The following is an 18,969-nucleotide window of genomic DNA, read 5'->3' as shown; positions in this document are numbered from 1 at the left end:
AGCCGGCCGATCACTGTACATGTTAAAAATAATTGTAGGACAAAAAAATGTTTAAATAAAGAAGAATTTTACTACTACTAGGTCGAAAAGATGACCCAATCACTGAATTACGACTAAAGGCTGGTTTACAGTTCGAAAAACGTGTCACGGGATTCGGTCCCCCATGCATTTTTAAAGGAGAGCGATTTGGGCACGGAACAACGAAATTCCCACCCCTTTGAAAATACATGGGTGACCAAATCCCGTGACACGTTTTCTATAAATCATCCTTAACCAAGATAATAATAATTTATTTCTTATCTTATTCTACAGTATAACCTGTTCGGTAATCCGATGCGACTCTGTTTGTTGCATTTACACATTGCACATGTTCCAGCAACTAGGTATGAGAGGAATTTGTATGCTGGCAAAGAAAAGCTCCAGCATCACGTGTAAAGCGTGAAAAGCTCTAGCCCCTCCAAAGATGTGTGCGTAGAAAAGTCTGAGTCCTTTATCATCGTATCGATCAAAACAACAATCATTTTCCTTATCGAGGTGCAGCGGTGTTTAGATGTGCAGATATTTTTTTCCGGAGTCGTTTTATAATAACGTTCTGATTAGACCTGAGCATCATTTATGTTTTGTCGGTTTTGCAAGGATTTACCTATTTTTAATGTTATTAAGTCCGTTGGTGTGAGTGATAGAGAGACTCAGTGATAAGAAAATGTTACGGAAGCTCGAGAAAAAATCATCTGCATTCCATATGCGGTTTTCGCAGTACTGATAAGCTTAAGGTATCGTGTTTTCTTTAATCATGTTTTACAAACCCCTTGGACATCAAACATTAATAAAGTTTTATTAGAAAATGTGAAATATAATTCGCTTTCGGTTAGTTATCAAATTTATGTAAAGGAATGTGAGATAACTACAATTCATGAAACTGATAAAAATTGCATGCACATAATGCCGAAGAAAGTGTGAACTTGTCCGGGCATGCGTCCTTGATATCCTTTTTGTGTGAGTGTTTACACATAGGACGAAAGCGTTTTCCATACCGTAGGAGAGCTCTTATATACTAACAAAGATGATAAGAACACATAAACTGGGAGGTGATCAGTCTTATCAGTTCACAAATTTTCCGAAAATTTTCTCTTGAAACGCATTTTCCTGTTCGATTGTTGTAACTAAATGTATTCTGTAATTTCAATAGGTGAGTACTTCCTTGGCATATTCGTTTCTATTTGTGAATGTCGTGTTATCAATTATCATGAAAAAGGATGCTGAAATGAGAGTTTTCTGCAGCTACAAAGCAAATCTAAGAGACAATGATATCAGCTCAGACATTTTGGCGTGAAAATTTATAGTCCTTGTATGAGAGTGCGATTGTGTGATAAGAACAAAGCGGCTCCCTGAAGTGGCTGCGATAAGAAACCATGTACGAAGAAAAATGTTCAATATTCATCCCAAGGATATATCGAAATGGATGATGCGAGATTGAAAGGGGAACTGTGCGGTAACAAATTCGGTCATTTGATTCTTATCAGTACGGAAATACAAAGCCAAACAGATGGATCATTCGAATCATTTTTGCAGCGCTGTTCTCCGTGTCAGATTTATTAATGATATCAGAAGATGAGATGCCTTTCATTTATTGGCATCTTCTGTTCGTAGAGCGGCAAAGCATTCGTGCACAGCTCGCTGCTGAACTCAAAAACGTGCAAAGTGTGATGTGTTTGAACATAGCAAATGCAATTATACGGCAAAACGTGGTCGTATAGTAAATTGATGAGGATTAACAGCAGTATTGAAAAAAGAACAAATTTAGTCAGATCCTCATTTATTGGATTTGCTTTGAAATATATGATTGCATCAAGTGCATCAATCTCTACATAATTATGAAAAACTATTTCAATAAAATTAATTTGCTGTGTCTCTTTGTACAGTGGGACAAGATGGTAAAGTAAATCGTGTAGTTCAGGTTCATTAAGTCATAAAAGTTGAATATAATATCAAATTCGAATATGCTAATGGTAAGATTTCTCAAAAATACTTTCAAGATAAAAAATAATAAAAAACCAAAAACCCATTTGATTTTTTTTCACAAATGACTGTAAAAAACACTTTTCCTGTTTCATGTATTTCATGTGAACGTTAATTATAATAAAAAGATCAAGTTCTGATCTATATTATTCCCCGGGCGGCAGGCAGGCGGACAAACATATTTTCTTCATTTTTTCGAGCCAATAAGATGTTTTTAAGGCTCTTTAAAGATAGGACACTATAATGTGCCCTCTATTAGTAATCAAAGTAAATATTTAAAGGTATCAATAAAAAATTATTTAGGCGGGGAATACCGAAAAATCGTCTTTCACCAATGATTGTTTCACTTTTTTTTCTAAAGTAGATACATAAGATAAGAAAACCCAACAATTTCAGATCCCTACGAGTTATAGTTATTGAGATATTAGTTATAAAAGTTGAGAGAAGGTAAATAACGCAGAAAACATCAAAATCTTGCATCATTTCACACCATTTTAAAAGTTTTTTTTCTGAGACAATACCATATAAAGCATTGTAAAGGTAATTAAAAGACCTATCATATCGTATTAATAACAATCGTAATATGAAAAAGAAAAAAAAATCAATATAATAAAATCAAGATAATAAGATAATAAATAGTTTGAAATTCAGCACATTTTTCCTAGCATTTCCCGCGAATATCATATTTGGGATGTATATTTTCAGATTCCAAAGGAAAATCTTGCGCAATTTTGAGAAAAAGCGATTTGAAAAAAAGTTTTGGCCATTTTTATGCAAACAGATTTCTTATAGTCTTTTTTTGCGATGGAGAGCTTCTACAACGCTTCTGGTTGCCCTTACAAGTACATTACAAAACAAAACAATTACTTACTTACTTGTGGGTGTTGTACACGGTGGTGCAAAGGGCCGAAATAAAAGATTTCCATTCTAAGCGATGTCCAGCTATCGCCTTAATCCTGTTGACAGGTTAGATTTTGGTCAACTTCTTTCATTTCTTATTTGAGGCTTCGCCGCCATGAGCCTCTGCGCCATGTCCCGCTGAGTTCCAGTATCATGCTTGTTTACAGATTTCGTTTCCGCTCCTACGTAAGGTGTGGCCGATCCAGTCCTACTTTCGATTCCGAATTTCTGTTGCTATCGACATCTGGTGCAAACGATGATGGAGCTCGTTGTTTGAAACTCAGTTGTGAGACCACCAGGCACGAATTATGAACCGGACATCTGTTGATGAACCCCATGATAAAAACCGCGGAAAGCCATCTTAGATTTATTCTTCTCAAAGTTCCTAAATTTTCATCGGCCACTATGTTACTATGCTTACTAGTAAGTTATACCATGTTCGCACTACGGCCTGAATAACATGTTATCCAAATTATTGACAAAAGAAAGCTCATCAAGATAGCCAAATAACATATGATGATGATAACATGATCCGTAATATAGGGTAAAATGCCCAATAGTGGACCCCCTAGTAGCGAAATTTTGCTCTTCCTGGCATAAGGAGTGGAAATTTTCAAAATATTAATTCTGCGTGATATCTAATATCAAGCTTCGCATCTCCTCTTCACGATCCATACATGAAACACGCAAATACTTGAAATTAACATTTTAAAGTCTGACTGAATTCGCCCTATAGTAGACCCCCTGGGGGTCCATAATGCAACGTACACACCAGTCAAGCAGTTCGACGAACATTGACTCTACCCCCAAGAAAACGCTTCGGTTGCTGCTTTGTTGGAACGTGTGTGAAGTTGTTCGAACAACCATTTGACAGTTGGCGGCTCGGTTGGAAAAAATTAAAACGGTTTGATTTTGGTTTGAGTTGTCGGGGGTGGAGTCAAGGTTCGCCGAACATGTTTGAGCATTTGTAGTGAAGTTGCACAAACTCCCATGTATTTTTTTGATGGTTGGTGCTCAAGTTGGCGCTTCGGTCATTCGTGTGTGATATTGTTGGTCGAATAAATTGATTGTTCGTGCCGCTGTTGGGAAAACTTCATGGATGTTTGAATAAACGGGAGGTGGAGTCAATGTTGGTCGAACTGCTTGACCGTGTGTACGTTCCATAATAGGAAATTGCTTCCCTATAGTCGACACTTCATTTGATTTTTATGTTCCGTTTCGGGACGTTCTTCTTCCCTATTATGGACCCTCCAAAATATTCCTTTAATGGACACTCTCGTGTTTATTTTTTATAGAATTGTAAAAAATCATCTATTTTTACTTTTCATATCATTTCCAATACATGTAATCAAATCATAGAACTGTAAGGTAGGTTCTCCCGATGGAATTTCATAGCAAAATGTTTACATTGTGCTGAAATAATGCAAAAATGGCTGGAGGGTCCACTATTGGTTGGGTGTCCACTATTGGGCCCTTTATCCTAACAAAAGTAAAAATGTAGCACATTAGACACAATCTGTTGAAAACAGCGAAACTTTGATGCGTGATTTGATGACCTGAAATGGGAAATGGGAAGCCTCCCCATTTTTATTTTTTTTGCTCGTCCTTCTAATTTTTCGGACGTATCGATATAGGGTAAATCACTACTTGGGCCTATGGACCCGATTCCCGGCTCACTGCACAGAAAACTAAGGATTCATACTTTTTGGAAGCCGTAGGTTTATGATTGATAACTTGTAAAAAGTCTCCCATTTATTTCGCACAATACTCAATATTTTCCAGCTATTTATTTCAGTCCTAATTGGTCCAATTATAGAAAATAAAAATGTAGATTCCGAACATTCGCTCTCCGTTGCTACACCACTGAGCCAAAGTGAATCTTTCCACTTTTACAAAACGGTATTTTCATATAAACACCTACCTGAAAATCGTCACAGTTCTCGATACAATCATTGCTTCAATCCGTTAATCACCACACAATAATTCTAAACTCGCGCACTTTAATCTTTTCTATTTGTTCGTTTCACTAGAACTAATATAAACATATTAGAATATATTTAAAAATGTATCCTCAAACCGAACAAAAATTCACTCCGGCCTAAGAACTTCTAGCCGCACCGTGCTGCCAGAAGGCCAGGAATATTTTTTAGTATGAAAAAAATTCTTCATCGTTTATGGGAAAACTATCTCATTAGTTGACGCTATCATAACGCTATCATTTATAATTAATTCTCTCGATTTCAAAAAGTGAAACAAGTATAGTTTTTAAGCGTTTGGAAGTAATTTGGATGAGTGAATATATCTTTTCAACCAAATAAAAATTATTATAAATAATACCATCTGGCATCATGTCGGCGTTGAACGTGCATATTTTTGTTTACGTCGCATTTTCTTCCGTCCCGAGAGAGAATGAGAGTAAGATGTTGAGAGATTAAGCGAAATTTTGTTTAGGCCGGAAACTGGGTTGGATGTGGGCCGGATATGCAATCGCTATGACTGAAATGAGTGCTGCACATCATTAATTTAAATCAAATGAAAGCTTTTTCTAACGATATTTACCAAGAAATGCTATTTTTAATCAGAAGTGAACCCCTTTGCAGTACTGCACGGCCCACGAAATTCAGAAAAAGTTGCTTCCTGTCATAAATATCAATTAAATAATGCAGTCGTATGCATGTTAGGCCGGGAATGGGGTAAGAAACCCTATCGGAATGTCGATGTTTCAACGCCGATATTTTTCGGCATCGATATTTCGACAATAAAAACATCGATTCGGCAGTATCGATATTTTCCCGAAAAACGCCCATTCCTATACGGCCTGAATAACATGTTATCCAAATTATCGACAAAAGAAAGCTCATCAAGATAGCCAAATAACATGTTACAAGGCCCTAGGGCGAACATAGTATTATCCATTCATGTGCATAAAATTCATGATTTCTCGCTTAACTTTTCAAAAGGTACTAAGTAACATTTTTTTCATGATTTAATCTGAATAATGCAATCAACGTATTTCATGTTTGATTGCAATACTCAAATTAAATCATGAAAAAAATGTTACTTAGGACCTTTTGAAAAGTTAAGCGAGATTTCATAATGTTGGGATATTGCTCCTGGGCGTCATCCCATAGCTACTACAATTCCATGAAAAACAAAGCAATGAAAAGGAATTTGATTTGGTTCTTATTTTTGTGATTTTTTGTGCAGCTAGCAAAAAGTAACGATGAAATTTGTTTTGTATTTGTTTGTTTCGATGTAATATGAACATGTGAATGTATCGAAAATTTCGTGCAAGATCGGCACAAGGAAAATGATATAAACTTTCACCTGACAAAGACCCAGGTCGAAATTCATAATATATCAAAAGTAATATGTATTTCAAAATTTGATTTCTGAAAATTTTCAGTCTTTTAGTTGTGTCTGTATTGCACGAAACCGTCGATATGTTCACTGTTCAGTGAAATGAAAAAAAGGAACATTTCCCTCTATGAATATACTTTGAAAAGAAGAACCATTTTTTTAAGTTTTCTAAAGAAAGTTATTTTCTAAAATTCTTAATAACGTTGCTAAAGTTTTCCACAACAACAGAGATTCCTACAGTAGACTCATAAACTTGGTGAGTCGAAATAATTCTAAGCTTAAGAATTAATTAAATAGTTTTCTATCATAAAAAGTTCCCTTTCCGCATAAAGGTTTCCCCACACTCCAAATAATCTAAACGTTGTTTCCACATGAATTTTCAGGTACATTTTACGTGCACACGTAACAACAAATGCGACGCGATTCTACATCTTGGCGACAGCGATTCTGCCGCCGTTGGTATGGAAAATAGATGTAATAAATTATAGAAGACGATTGTCGCTGCGGTTCCCTTTGTTATCGTTCCCAAACATGTTGGGTACCTATCTGTCAAAACGTGCTGATTTTTCCTTTGTTGACATTTAGTGCCCTATCTTCGTCAGCAAAAGATGTTTCGCCAGTGACGACAGCGACAATCTTCCTCTATAGTTTATTACCTCTATTGTATGGAAACGTAAGTAGACCATTGCCTGCAGCGACCCAACGATAGAATCGCGGCGTCTACTTGTCGCCGTCGCGACGATGAAATCGCTTAGATCTGGGGGAGCCTTAAAAATCAACTTTTGTCGCTGCAACTGAATTTGAAAGTTACTGTTTCTACTTGCCACTAAGTCACTATTTTTTCCGTCAGCGTTGGTCACTAACGTCACTATTTTGATCAACATTGATCGCTAACAGCGCTGTGCTTCGATACGATTTTTTTAATGTCTCTTACATATTTCATACAGAATAGATATATTAAAATGAAAGGGTTCACAGGCGTGAAGGGAACAATACTTACAACGGCACAGCATTATGAAGAATAATTTTCTTTTGCCATTAAAAGCTATCATTTTGTGCCTTTTGTCACTGAAGGATTCTGAACTAAATAAAAGTGTTTTTTCATTAACTAATAAGCATTTTACTTCATATTTTCACCATTCATATCTTAGAGGCTTTTTTGAAGTTGACCCAAAATCGGATACAATTTACAAAATACAATTTTACAATTTATTTGATCATAAATCAACAGTTCATATTAGTAGCCTTTTTTCCGTTTGTGTAAACCAATATAGTTACTTCGGAGAAAATGTAGCTAAGGTGTGTAGCTTTCAATTGATGTTAATATTACTGCAGAATTTTGACTTGAAATAAAGTTTTGAGCGTAACACGAAACTAGGCCCTCAACCAAAGACACTCCCTTATACATAACAATGAATTTCTGTCTATTTGACCCTGATTACTTCCTTACTTACTTATGAATCCTGTACACCTCCGGCGGTGCAAAGGGCCGACTTGAAAGATCTCCATCCTGAGCGTTGCCCGGCTTCACTTTAACCTGTTGCCAGGTTAGATTTTGGTCGACTTCTTTTATGTCTTTATTAAAGCTTCGCCGCCATGAGCCTCTGGGTCTGCCTCTGCTGCGATGTCCCGCTGGGTTCCAGTCTAATGCTTGTTTACAGATTTCGTTTCCGCCCCTACGTAGAGTGTGGCCGACCCAGCCGCATTTCCGATCCCGAATTTCTGTTGCTATCGGCCTCTGGTGACAACGACGATGGAGCTCGTTGTTTGAGATCCAGTTGTGAGGCCACCAGACCCGAATTATATACCGCAGGCATCTGTTAATGAACACCTGCAGCCGTTGAGTGTTCTCCACTGATACACACCATGTTTCGCTATCTTTCTCCAGGTATCATCGGTTTGTTTTCTCCGGGTGCGCAGTTCGCTCAGATTGTTTTTTTGGCTGGTGGCGATGAAAGCATTCTTGATGGCGGTCCATTGGTCTTGCACGCTGCCACCTTCCGGAATATCTGCAGCACGCGTCACCAGTTCTTCAACGAAGGACTGTTTCACCGTGGCAACTTCCAGTCGGCGTGTGTTGAATCGTCCTCCTGCCGACGAATTCGCGCAATGCGCAGGCGTATTTCGCCGATGAGGAGGTGATGATCAGACGCGATATCGGCACTATGTTTATTCCGTACATCAAGAAGGCTCCGTTTCCATTTTCGGCTGATGCAGATGTGGTCGATTTGATTTTCTGTAAAGCCGTCACGGGAGACCCACGTGACCTTGTGAACCGGTCGATGAGGGAAGAGCGATCCCCCGATCACTATGTCGTTATTACCACAAAATTCTGCGAAAAAATCTCCGTTTTCGCTCATTTCTCCGAGACCATGGCATCCCATAATGCGCTCATGGTTCGAGTTGTCGGATCCGATCTTCGCATTGAAGTCGCCCAAACAGATCTTGATATCACCCTTCGGAATTCTATCTACGACGGCATTGAGTTGGCTGTAGAAGTTCTCTTTATCTTGCAGATCGGCAGCATCGGTTGGCGCATAACATTGGATTATAGTAAGGTATCTGACCCGTGTTCTAAATCTGGCAACGATTATTCTTTCACTTATAGGTTCCCACTTCATAAGCGCAGAGTGTGCCTGAGCGCTTAGTAGGAAACCAACTCCGCGATGCCGGGGAGCGTGTTCACCTCGTAAACCAAAGTATAGCAGAACTTGTCCCGACGGCGTTCTGTGTTCTCCAAAGTTTGGCCAACGGATTTCACTCGGTCCCAGGATCTCAAGCTTCATGCGGTGTGCCTCATTGCCAAGTTGTGCCAATTTACCCTGCTGGGCTAGGGTTTAAAACGTTCCATGTTCCTATTCATATCCGTTGTTTCGCGCTAAGAGTCGTCGCCGTAAAATCAGTCCGTATTCTTTCATTATCGGATTCTCGAACAAATTGATGTTTCGGGAACAATAGGTTGTTGGCCCAAGGCGAGGCTCAAGGTTCCCTATCCACCGGGATGGGGCTGCCATCTTAGGTATAGCTTCCGGGGAATAGCATTTCATACTCAGCCGCTGAATGCCAGAACAGACGCTGTTTGAGCCGCACCTCCTTGGTGAACAGACGCTCGATCAGTTGGGTCAAATTGTTTAAAGTCCCACCCAACACCAGGACTAGGCTAGTGCGCTTTGAGCGGCACACGGTCGTTTTGATAAGGCCTGCTTGGGGACACATGCAGCTTTTTATAGAAGTTCAACAGAGCCCGATGTCGAACCCCACCCTCCAATCTAGATGATGTCAGAAGGACAACAGTGCCCAGGCTACACTACCAGCTAAGTATGTTTCGATTTTCATCAGATTCAGTAAATCTATTTGCTTCGCGGACGAAATGGACATTGTCGGCCGAACATTTGCAAAGGTGGCAGAACTGCACACCTGCCTGAAACGTGAAGCAACAAAAGCTGTTCTGATAATGAATGGATTGGAGACAAAGTACATGCTTGTGAGCAGAACCGAGTGCGACAGGGCCCGCCTGGGAAGTAGTGTTACGAAAGACGGGATACCTTCGAGATGGTCGATGAATTTGTCTACCTTGGATCCATACCAACGGCTGATAATAATGTTAGTCGTGAAATACGAAGGCGCGTCATCTGCCAGGGCAGCAGGGACTATATCCAAGGACTTGACGATCCCCCCATGCCATCTGCGAGTTGCGCTGCCTGCCTAGGATGTAGTGGGGTTTGACTGTAGGCTCTGTTGAACTTCTATAAAAAGCTGCATGTATCCGCAAATAAGCTCCACCAAAGCGACCGTGTGCCGCTCAAAGCACACAAGCCCAGGTTCTGGTGCTAAGTGGAACGCTGAACAGACCTGACACGACGGCCCTCCGACGAGACATGAGGTTTGCGCAGGTCCAATAAGCCGCCTATAAAAACAACCATTACGAACGGCATAGAAGATAATACGACTCGATACAATCGCAACAACCTAGGTGACGAATAAAGGATCACGATTGGAAGTTTGAAACATGGAACTGCAAGTCACTAGGCTTCGCAGGTTGCGACAGGATAATCTACGATGAATTACATCCCCGCAACTTCGACGTCGTAGCGCTGCAGGAAATCTGCTGAACAGGGCAGAAAGTGTGGATAAGCGGGCATCGAACGACTACCTTCTACCAAAGCTGTGGCACCACCAACGAGCAGGGAACCGGCTTCATAGTGCTGGGCAAGATGCACCAACGCGTGATTGGGTGGCAGTCAATCAACGAAAGGATGTGCAAGCTGAGGATAAAAGGCCGTTTCTTCAACTATAGCATCATCAACGTGCACTGCCCAGGGAAACTCGACGAGAGAAAGAAGCGTTCTATGCACAGCTGAAGCAGACATACGATGGATGCCAATCGCGGGACGTCAAAATCGTTATCGGCGACATGAACGCTCAGATAGGAAGGGAGGAAATATATAGACCGGTCATCGAACCTGATAGTCTGCATCAGGAGCATAAACTTTGCAGCCAACGATGCATAAACTTTGCAGCCTCCCGCGGAATGGTAGTCCGACGCACTATCTTCCAACGCAAGAATATCCACAAGGCCACATGGAAATCACCTAATCAAGAAACGGAAAATCGACCACGTTCTAATCGACGGTAAATTCTTCTCCGACATCACGAACGTACGCATTTACCGCAAAGCGAATATTGAATCCGACCACTACCTCGTTGCAGTATGTCTGCGCTCAAAACTCTCGACGATGTACAACACGCGTCGGAGTCGTCCGCCGCGGGCTAAACATTGGGCGGCTACAAGACGGTAGACTACGCGCAGCGATGCGCCCGGATCAGAGAAACGACTGGTATGACGGCGAATGTGAGCAGTTAGTTGGAGAGAAGCGTGGCGCAGCATGGCGAGATTGCTGCAATACCGCACGATGGCGAACGAGGCACGATACAAACAGGCGCGGAACAGACAAAACTCGATTTTTCGGAAGGAAATGCGCCAGCAGGAAGATCGAGACCGTGAAGAGACGGAGGAACCGCGCGAATAACGCACGAAAGTTCTATGAGAAGTTAAACCGTTCGCGTGAGGGCCACGTGCCACAGCCCGATATGTGTGAGGACATAAACGGGAACCTTTTTACAAACGAGCGTGAGGTGATCCAAAGGTGGCGGCAGCACTGCGAAGAGCACCTGAATGGCGATGTGGCAGACAACGGTGTCGGTATGGTAATGAACCTAGGAGCACGCGCGCATGCCATACGACTTCCGGCTCTGAATCTCCAGGAGATCGGCCGACTGAAAAACAACAAAGCCCCTGGAGTTGGCCAATTACCAGGAGAGCTGTTCAAACACGGTGGTGAGGCACTGGCTAGAGCGCTGCCAAGGTTTGGGAGGATAAAATTCTGCCGTAGGAGTGGATGGAAGGTGGCATGTGTTCTATCTACAAAAAGGGCGATAAGCTGGATTGTAGCAACTACCGCGCAATCACATTGCTGAACGCCGCCTACAAGGTACTCTCCCAAATTTTATGCCGTCGACTAACACCAATTGCAAGATAGTTCGTAAGGCAGTACCAGACGGGATTTATGGGTGAACGCTCTACCACAGATCAGGTGTTCGCCGTACGTCAGGTATTGCAGAAATATCGCGAATACAACGTGCCCAGACATCATCTATTTATCGACTTCAAAGCCGCATATGATACAATAGATCGGGACCAGCTATGGTAGCTAATGCACGTAAACGTATTCCTGGATAAACTGATACGGTTGATCAAGGCGACGATGGATCGGGTGATGTGCGTAGTTCGAGTCTCAGGGGCATTCTCGAGTCCCTTCGAAACGCGCAGAGGGTTACGGCAAGGTAATGATCTCTTGTGTCTGCTTTTCAACATCGCTTTGAAGGGAGTAATACGAAGAGCAGGGATTGACACGAGTGGTACGATTTTCACGAAGTTCGTCCAGTTATTTGGTTTCGCCGACGACATTGATATAATGGCACGTAGCTTTGAGAGGATGGAGGAAGCCTACATCCGACTGAAAAGCGAAGCTCAAAGGATTGGACTAGTCATCAACAAGTCGAAGACGAAGTACATGAGAGGAGGAGGCTCATGAGAGGACAACGTAAGCCACCCATCACGAGTTTGTATTGGTGGTTGAAGAATTCGCGTGGACCCTCCGCAGACTGCTTGGTTGGCGACGTGCAGCCAATGGACCGAGCTGAATGGAGAAGACTTTTATGTACAGCACAGGCCATTCGGGCTTTAGTCTGGTAATAAATAAATAAATAGAATCATCTGTGGAAGTCGGGCCAACAACGGGCTCCAGAAGAAACTGTGCCAACCAAATGTGTCATGTACAAGACGATGATAAGACCGGTAGTCCTCTACGGGGACAATGCTTGAGAAGGCTTGCAAGCACTCGTAGTATTCGAGAAGCGGGTGCTTAGAACCATCTTTGGCAGTGTGCAAGAAGACGGTGTGTGGCGGCGATGGATGAATCACGAGTTCGCCCAGCCTATGGCGAACCCAGCATCCAGAAGGTAGCTAAAGCCGGAAGGGTACGATGGGCAGGGCATGTTGCAAGAATGCCGAACAGCGAGGTGGTATGACCAGATACAGAACGACTTGGCGAGCGTGGGACGCATTCGAGGATGGAGAAAGGCGGCCTCGAACCGTGTATTGTGGCGTCAAATTGTTGATTCAGTGTTATCTGTTTAGATGTAAGCTAAATTTATTTAATAAATGAATTGAATCTAAACGACTTCGATTTGGCTGATGGTATTACTCTACTAGTGCAACAGCGCTCTTATATGCAGAGTAGGCTGATCGACCTGGTCGAACGCTTCTCTACGGCGGGTCTCAGAAAAAATCGTTGAATGAGTGAAAGAACGGAGACGAAATTTGCAAGCAAGCGCTGGACTGGGATCCGGCACGACATCGCAGCAGAGGCAGACCCAGGGGCTCGTGCCGACGTGGCATCAAAAGTAAATAAAGGACAGGTGGACAGGAATCTGACCTGGGTGAAGGTCAAGGCTAGCAGGCGTCCTGGATAGAGATCTTTTACGTTGGCCCTATGAACCCCTAGGGGTGCTGCAGACACATTGTGATGATGATATATAAATGTAACTACTCTCGAAAGAAAACAGCGAAAAAATTGTTGGTGAACGTTGAGCTTCCGGTTAATGGCCGGTCAAGAAGGGGAAAGACGGCTTTGGCAGGTTTTGTTCTATTATTGGCAGGGGGGTTATTGTCGACCAAATTTTATAAAATTTGGTCACAATATTCTTGGATATGCAAAGAATGCTTAGGCCAAATTTGAGCATAGTCAGTCATACGATATGTAAACTGTTCTCTAAACTTTTACATTTCTTTGTCAAATATGACCGCAACATCTTATTCACAATTAGTTCTGTGGGGTCGATACTGTTACTGCACCTTAAAATACTTTTCTCATGTCAAATGCTTGATTTCCATAAAATATTAAAAGTCAAGAAATATAAGAACGATTGACTCTCCAGTTAAAAAAATATCCTTTTTTGAAACTCCGTTTTGGGTCATATTTACCCCGACATCTTACTAAGATTCAGTGATCCTAGCACAACCTAAATTTTTCGTTTTGGTATTTTGATGGCAAAGCACGGAAAATTGCAAAAAGTTTCGCCTGCCAAAAACTCAGGTCGTAACTCTAAATCAAAAGTTATGTACATTTCAAAATTGACCGATTTTTCGAAAAGTTAGATTTTTTGAAGTTTTGTTGCTGGAACATACAAAATTCAACACATGTAGAAAGATCGGTGGAATCCGAACCTAGCATCAGTTTCTTTTTTGAGCCAAAAATTTGGAACATTTTTTTCTGAACATTTGCAGTTTTCGAGTTGTGCCTGTATTGCACGAAACCGTCGACATAGCTGGGGCCTCCAGTTAGGCTTGCGAGCAAAGGCGTATGATTGCCAATCCGGAGATGACAAATTCGTTTCTCGGTCTGGTCCAAAGATGTTTTCAGGTGGGGAGCATTCTCCGCTCCCTGTGCATAGTGTATTCATTGTGTTTTTCACACAAGATACATATTCATGCAATTGGCGGGAATCGAAAAGCTTTTAATTAATAACTGTGGAAATGCTTATATGTAGAACACTAGGTTGAGAAGCAGGCCTAGTTCCAGTTGGAATGTAGATTCATTGAAGAAGAAGACAATACACCTAGCTTATTTTCATTATTTTATTTATTGAACTCACATTGTGTTTTTCTATTACAGATTATCCGACATTTCAATCATGTGCAACTCACCAAGCGTCTCCATAGATTAGAAAATGAAGCAATTGGTGTTGATCATCAATGTTGATTTTATCTTATGTTTGTTGAGCTATGTGTTAAACGTCAATGGACGAGAATTGTTACACCATGGTTTTAATAGAAATCACCAAAGGTACCATTACTACAATCTTGATGATTGTGGCCATGAGATAAAATTTGTCGAGAAACACGGCAACAAAAGCAGCCGGCATGTCCAGAATTATCTATGCCAAAGCATGTTTACGTTGAAGCACAAACGGCACGGATTTCAGCAATTCCATAGGAATCGATACTTCGTACGCCACGGTGGGAATGCCATCGTAGAGGAACGAAACAACACCAAACAACCCCATGTTATCCACTGGCCGGTTAAGCGAGAGGCTGTCGTTGAAGGGGACCTAATTCTGGGTGGCCTGATGATGGTGCACTCCAGAGAGGATTCCGTAACATGTGGGCCTATCATGCCACAAGGTGGCATACAAGCGTTGGAAACTATGCTGTACACGCTGGACAAGATCAACGTCGACAACCTCATACCCAACGTCACCATTGGGGCCCACATTCTAGACGATTGCGACAAGGACACTTACGGGTTAGAGATGGCGGTGGATTTCATCAAAGGGTCAATCAGCAATATAGACGAAGCAACCGACTACAACAATTGCAGCAGCAAAGGCCACAAGAAGAAAGTGATTTCTGGTGTGGTTGGAGCTGCTTCATCAGTGACTTCCATCCAAGTGGCCAATCTGCTACGACTTTTTAGGATTCCACAAGTGAGTAAACATGCATTATAGTTTTACGCAGTTTATACTCAATTAATCAATGTGCTCAAATCAGAAAATTTTGAATTATTATCAGAAAAACTGTACCTTCGTTTTACATATTTCCGACATCTATTCAACTTCTTTTCAATCGCAGGTGTCATATTTTTCCACTAGTCCTGAATTGAGCAATAAACAGCGATTCGAATACTTTTCTCGAACCATACCTTCTGACCATTATCAAGTTAAGGCAATAGTAGACATCGTTCGGCAACTGGGCTGGAGTTATATATCTATAATCTACGAGGAAAGTAACTATGGCATAAAGGTAAGTGCTTCATGTGATAATTTGTGGGTTTGTGCAGTGTTATCAAAGGTCTTTGATCAATATATTCAGTTTGGTTTTAATTCGCGCTTGATAAGAGTAATGCATACACCCAGCCACACTATATGTCTGATTTTCAGATAATGTTGTTAAAAAAAGCTTACGATTTTGCAAGCTTATATTTAGTGTATAAGAATCTAGCAATTTGCTATGCGCTGTTTACCGATTTTGTTAGGTGCTTATACAGAATTGTAAGAAAGATTAACAGCAGCAGGTTAGGTGTACGTTTCGAGAATATGCAATTCTGTGCAAATTGCGAAAAAGGCAATAGGTGGTGAGGTTGTGTTGCCGAGAATCTCATGAAGGAAAAACGCCTTTTCACTGACATTTCTTGAAAAGCAACGCCCACGCGTATATTTTTCACATTTTAGTATAAAGTGCATAAAGCATGGAGGCGCGTGGTACAATGATTGTTGTTTGTGCAAAAGTGTTGTTCCATCCAAAAGTGGAAAATTTCAATTTAGAAGCCTTCGTAATACTTAATCTAGTTTGGCTAAAAATCGAACTTGTTTTATTTTAACATACCTACCTTACCTTTGTATTTTCTAGGCTTTTGAAGAGTTAGATGATTTACTTGCCAAACACGGAATATGTATAGCGATTAAGGAGAAATTAGTTAAAGATTCAGGTGTGGCAGAGAAAATCGCTTATGATAACATAGTGATTAAATTGCTCACAAAACCAAGAGCCAAAGGTGGGTAACCCTCGCGTAAAATGTCGAACCATATTCATTATAACTCACTCATTTACAGGAGTGATAATTTTTGGTTCTGACCAAGAAGTGGCTGAAGTTATGCGAGCAGTTCGGCGACAGAATGTGACGGGAGTGTTTTCCTGGATTGGTTCTGATGGTTGGAGTGCGCGGAACCTGGTATCCGATGGTAACGAAGCCGAAGTCGAAGGAACTCTCTCCGTTCAACCACAAGCCAATTCTGTTATAGGTTTCGAGGAATATTTCTTGAACTTAACAGTAGAGAGCAATTCTCGAAACCCGTGGTTCATCGGTAAGTTTGGCTAATGCACGTTGTTCACCAGCATTCAGCTAATAATATTTTGGTTCAACAATTTTAGAGTTTTGGGAGGATCATTTTCAATGCAAGTATCCGAATTCGCCTCCCACACCATACAACAAGGAATACACAAGACTTTGTTCTACAACAGAGAAGCTAAGTAGACACACCTTGGACTTTGAAGATCAACTACAATTTGTGAGCGACGCAGTTATGGCTTTCGGATATGCATTCAAGTAATAACTGTGAGTAAATAAGTCCGACTATAATTCTGACTGTTATCTGTCTACACTACAGGAATATGCATCAAGAGCTGTGTGGCAATAAGCCAGGATTATGCGATGAAATGAACCCTACCAAAGGAGCAGACCTGCTAAAGTACTTAAGAAAAGCGGATTTTATAGGCCTAAGCGGCGATAGGTTTAATTTCGACATTAACGGCGATGGACCGGCCCGTTATAATATTATTCATTTCAAACAAATGGAACCCGATAAGTACAAATGGATCAAGGTCGGCGAGTATTACCAAGGAGAACTGCGCTTGAATATGGAAGGTAAAATCATTCATAAAATGATGTTGAGTATGTCAAAGCCAACATAAGTTGGATAGGCGGAGTAACAAGAACTATCCTAATCTCTACAGTGTATTTATTCAGTTAATTATTTGTCTTGAAATGATCCGTCAAATAACAAACTGTGTAAGGGGCCGTACATTCATTACGTGAGCGATTTTTCTGCGTTTTTAACCCCCTCCCCTTATGTAAGATTTATTTTATACAATTTTTTTTAACCGTGTGGAGCGTATGATAATGACAAACCCCCTACCTCTCAAAACATGCAAGTGACTTCAGCGCTAAGGAAAATGCATAAGCGACGAACCTAGCCTATTTTGTGACAATTCGTCGAACTTTTGTCAACCAATCAACTATCGCCTGTCATCAGTCGATTGTTGATGTAGTGAACTATAAATGGGGCACATGAACAGCCTGATACAACTTTAAGGCTCCTCCAGACCTAAGCGATTTCATCGTTGCAATGGCGACAACTAGTCCGAGATTCCATCTTTGGGTCGCTGCAGGCATTCCGCAGTCGCCAAGCGATGGAATCGCGTCGCGTGCATTTGGGGGAACATTTACTGTCGACTAGTGAATTAATTATGCTTTTTCTTTTGTATTAGTTACATTTTATTATCAATTCAGAGCCTATTATTCAACCATATGTTTTTAAAATATGGTTACTCATATAAAGCTGTGTCAGAATAATGTATATATTATATTGAATTTGATTGAATAATTTCATGCGATTGTTCGAAATAATCTTATTCCAGATATTCAGTTCGGTATAAAGAATCCAAGTCCACCGGAGTCAGTCTGCAGTCGACCATGTGAACGTGGTCAAGCAAAAAAGTATGTCGAAGGCGAAGGCTGTTGCTGGCATTGTTTTAACTGTTCTCAATATCAGGTAATTGGACTCTAGTACAGATTAATCAGTTTAGGATTGATGCGTAACCTTTTGTAAATCTATCAGATACGAAATCCATCCGACGAAACACACTGTATAAACTGTCCCAGAGGAACCATACCGGATATTTACCATGAAGCTTGTCAGCACATACCAGAAGATTATCTTAAACCAGAATCACCCTATGCAATTGGAGCAATGTCGTTCAGCAGCCTCGGAATCGTGATGACTCTTTTCGTGGTTGGAGTTTTTCTAAAGTAACGCAATTTATTTACGTCTTTCAAGAAAACACATGCCTATAAACATCATTATATTATTTACAGAAACAACGATACACCAATAGTTAGGGCTTCAGGTAGAGAGCTAAGTTACGTCTTATTGAGTGGGATTCTCTTATGCTACGGTGTCACATACGCATTGGTATTCAAACCGAACGATATAGTATGTGGCGTTCAAAGGTATGTGGAAGGCTGCGCGATTGTTTCAACACGAAAAATCCATCGCCCTTTCTTATTTTCAATATCATTCACCATAGAACTAGACAGCTACCAATATGTAAAAAATGGGCGTAGATAGCACCTTTTGCATCTGGCCGGTTACATTATTTTCACATTCAAACTGTACCTTCACAGATTTTGGTCCGGCTTTTCGTTCACCGTAGTTTACGCAGCGCTGTTAACCAAAACCAACCGAATCGCACGAATATTTAATGCAAGCACCAAATCCGCAAAGCGACCTTCCTTTATTAGTCCCCACTCACAACTAGTTATATGCGGCATACTCATATCCTTCCAGGTA

At 41.1% G+C, this 18,969-nt stretch overlaps 1 protein-coding gene across 2 annotated transcripts in view; it reads left to right on the top strand.

Annotated features, from left to right (window-relative positions):
* The first annotated feature begins 344 nt into the window (after window positions 1–344).
* Window positions 345–18,969, top strand: part of LOC134227208 (metabotropic glutamate receptor 2-like) — a 33,019-nt gene continuing 14,394 nt past the window's right edge. The window contains exons 1-11 of one of the 2 annotated variants that reach the window (XM_062708554.1): window positions 345–773; window positions 14,517–15,327; window positions 15,473–15,643; window positions 16,250–16,394; window positions 16,453–16,704; window positions 16,772–16,946; window positions 17,008–17,264; window positions 18,038–18,171; window positions 18,238–18,428; window positions 18,495–18,629; window positions 18,804–18,966. In XM_062708554.1, the coding sequence (XP_062564538.1) occupies window positions 14,572–15,327; window positions 15,473–15,643; window positions 16,250–16,394; window positions 16,453–16,704; window positions 16,772–16,946; window positions 17,008–17,264; window positions 18,038–18,171; window positions 18,238–18,428; window positions 18,495–18,629; window positions 18,804–18,966 (2,379 nt within the window). In that variant the 5' untranslated portion in view covers window positions 345–773; window positions 14,517–14,571. Of the gene's footprint in view, window positions 774–1,081; window positions 1,190–14,516; window positions 15,328–15,472; window positions 15,644–16,249; window positions 16,395–16,452; window positions 16,705–16,771; window positions 16,947–17,007; window positions 17,265–18,037; window positions 18,172–18,237; window positions 18,429–18,494; window positions 18,630–18,803; window positions 18,967–18,969 lie in introns of those variants that run through there. The other variant, XM_062708555.1, reaches the window with a different exon arrangement.

This window comes from Armigeres subalbatus, chromosome 3, assembly GCF_024139115.2.
Source record: "Armigeres subalbatus isolate Guangzhou_Male chromosome 3, GZ_Asu_2, whole genome shotgun sequence".
Lineage (NCBI taxonomy): Eukaryota > Metazoa > Arthropoda > Insecta > Diptera > Culicidae > Armigeres > Armigeres subalbatus.
This window is presented reverse-complemented; position numbering and strand designations above follow the sequence as displayed.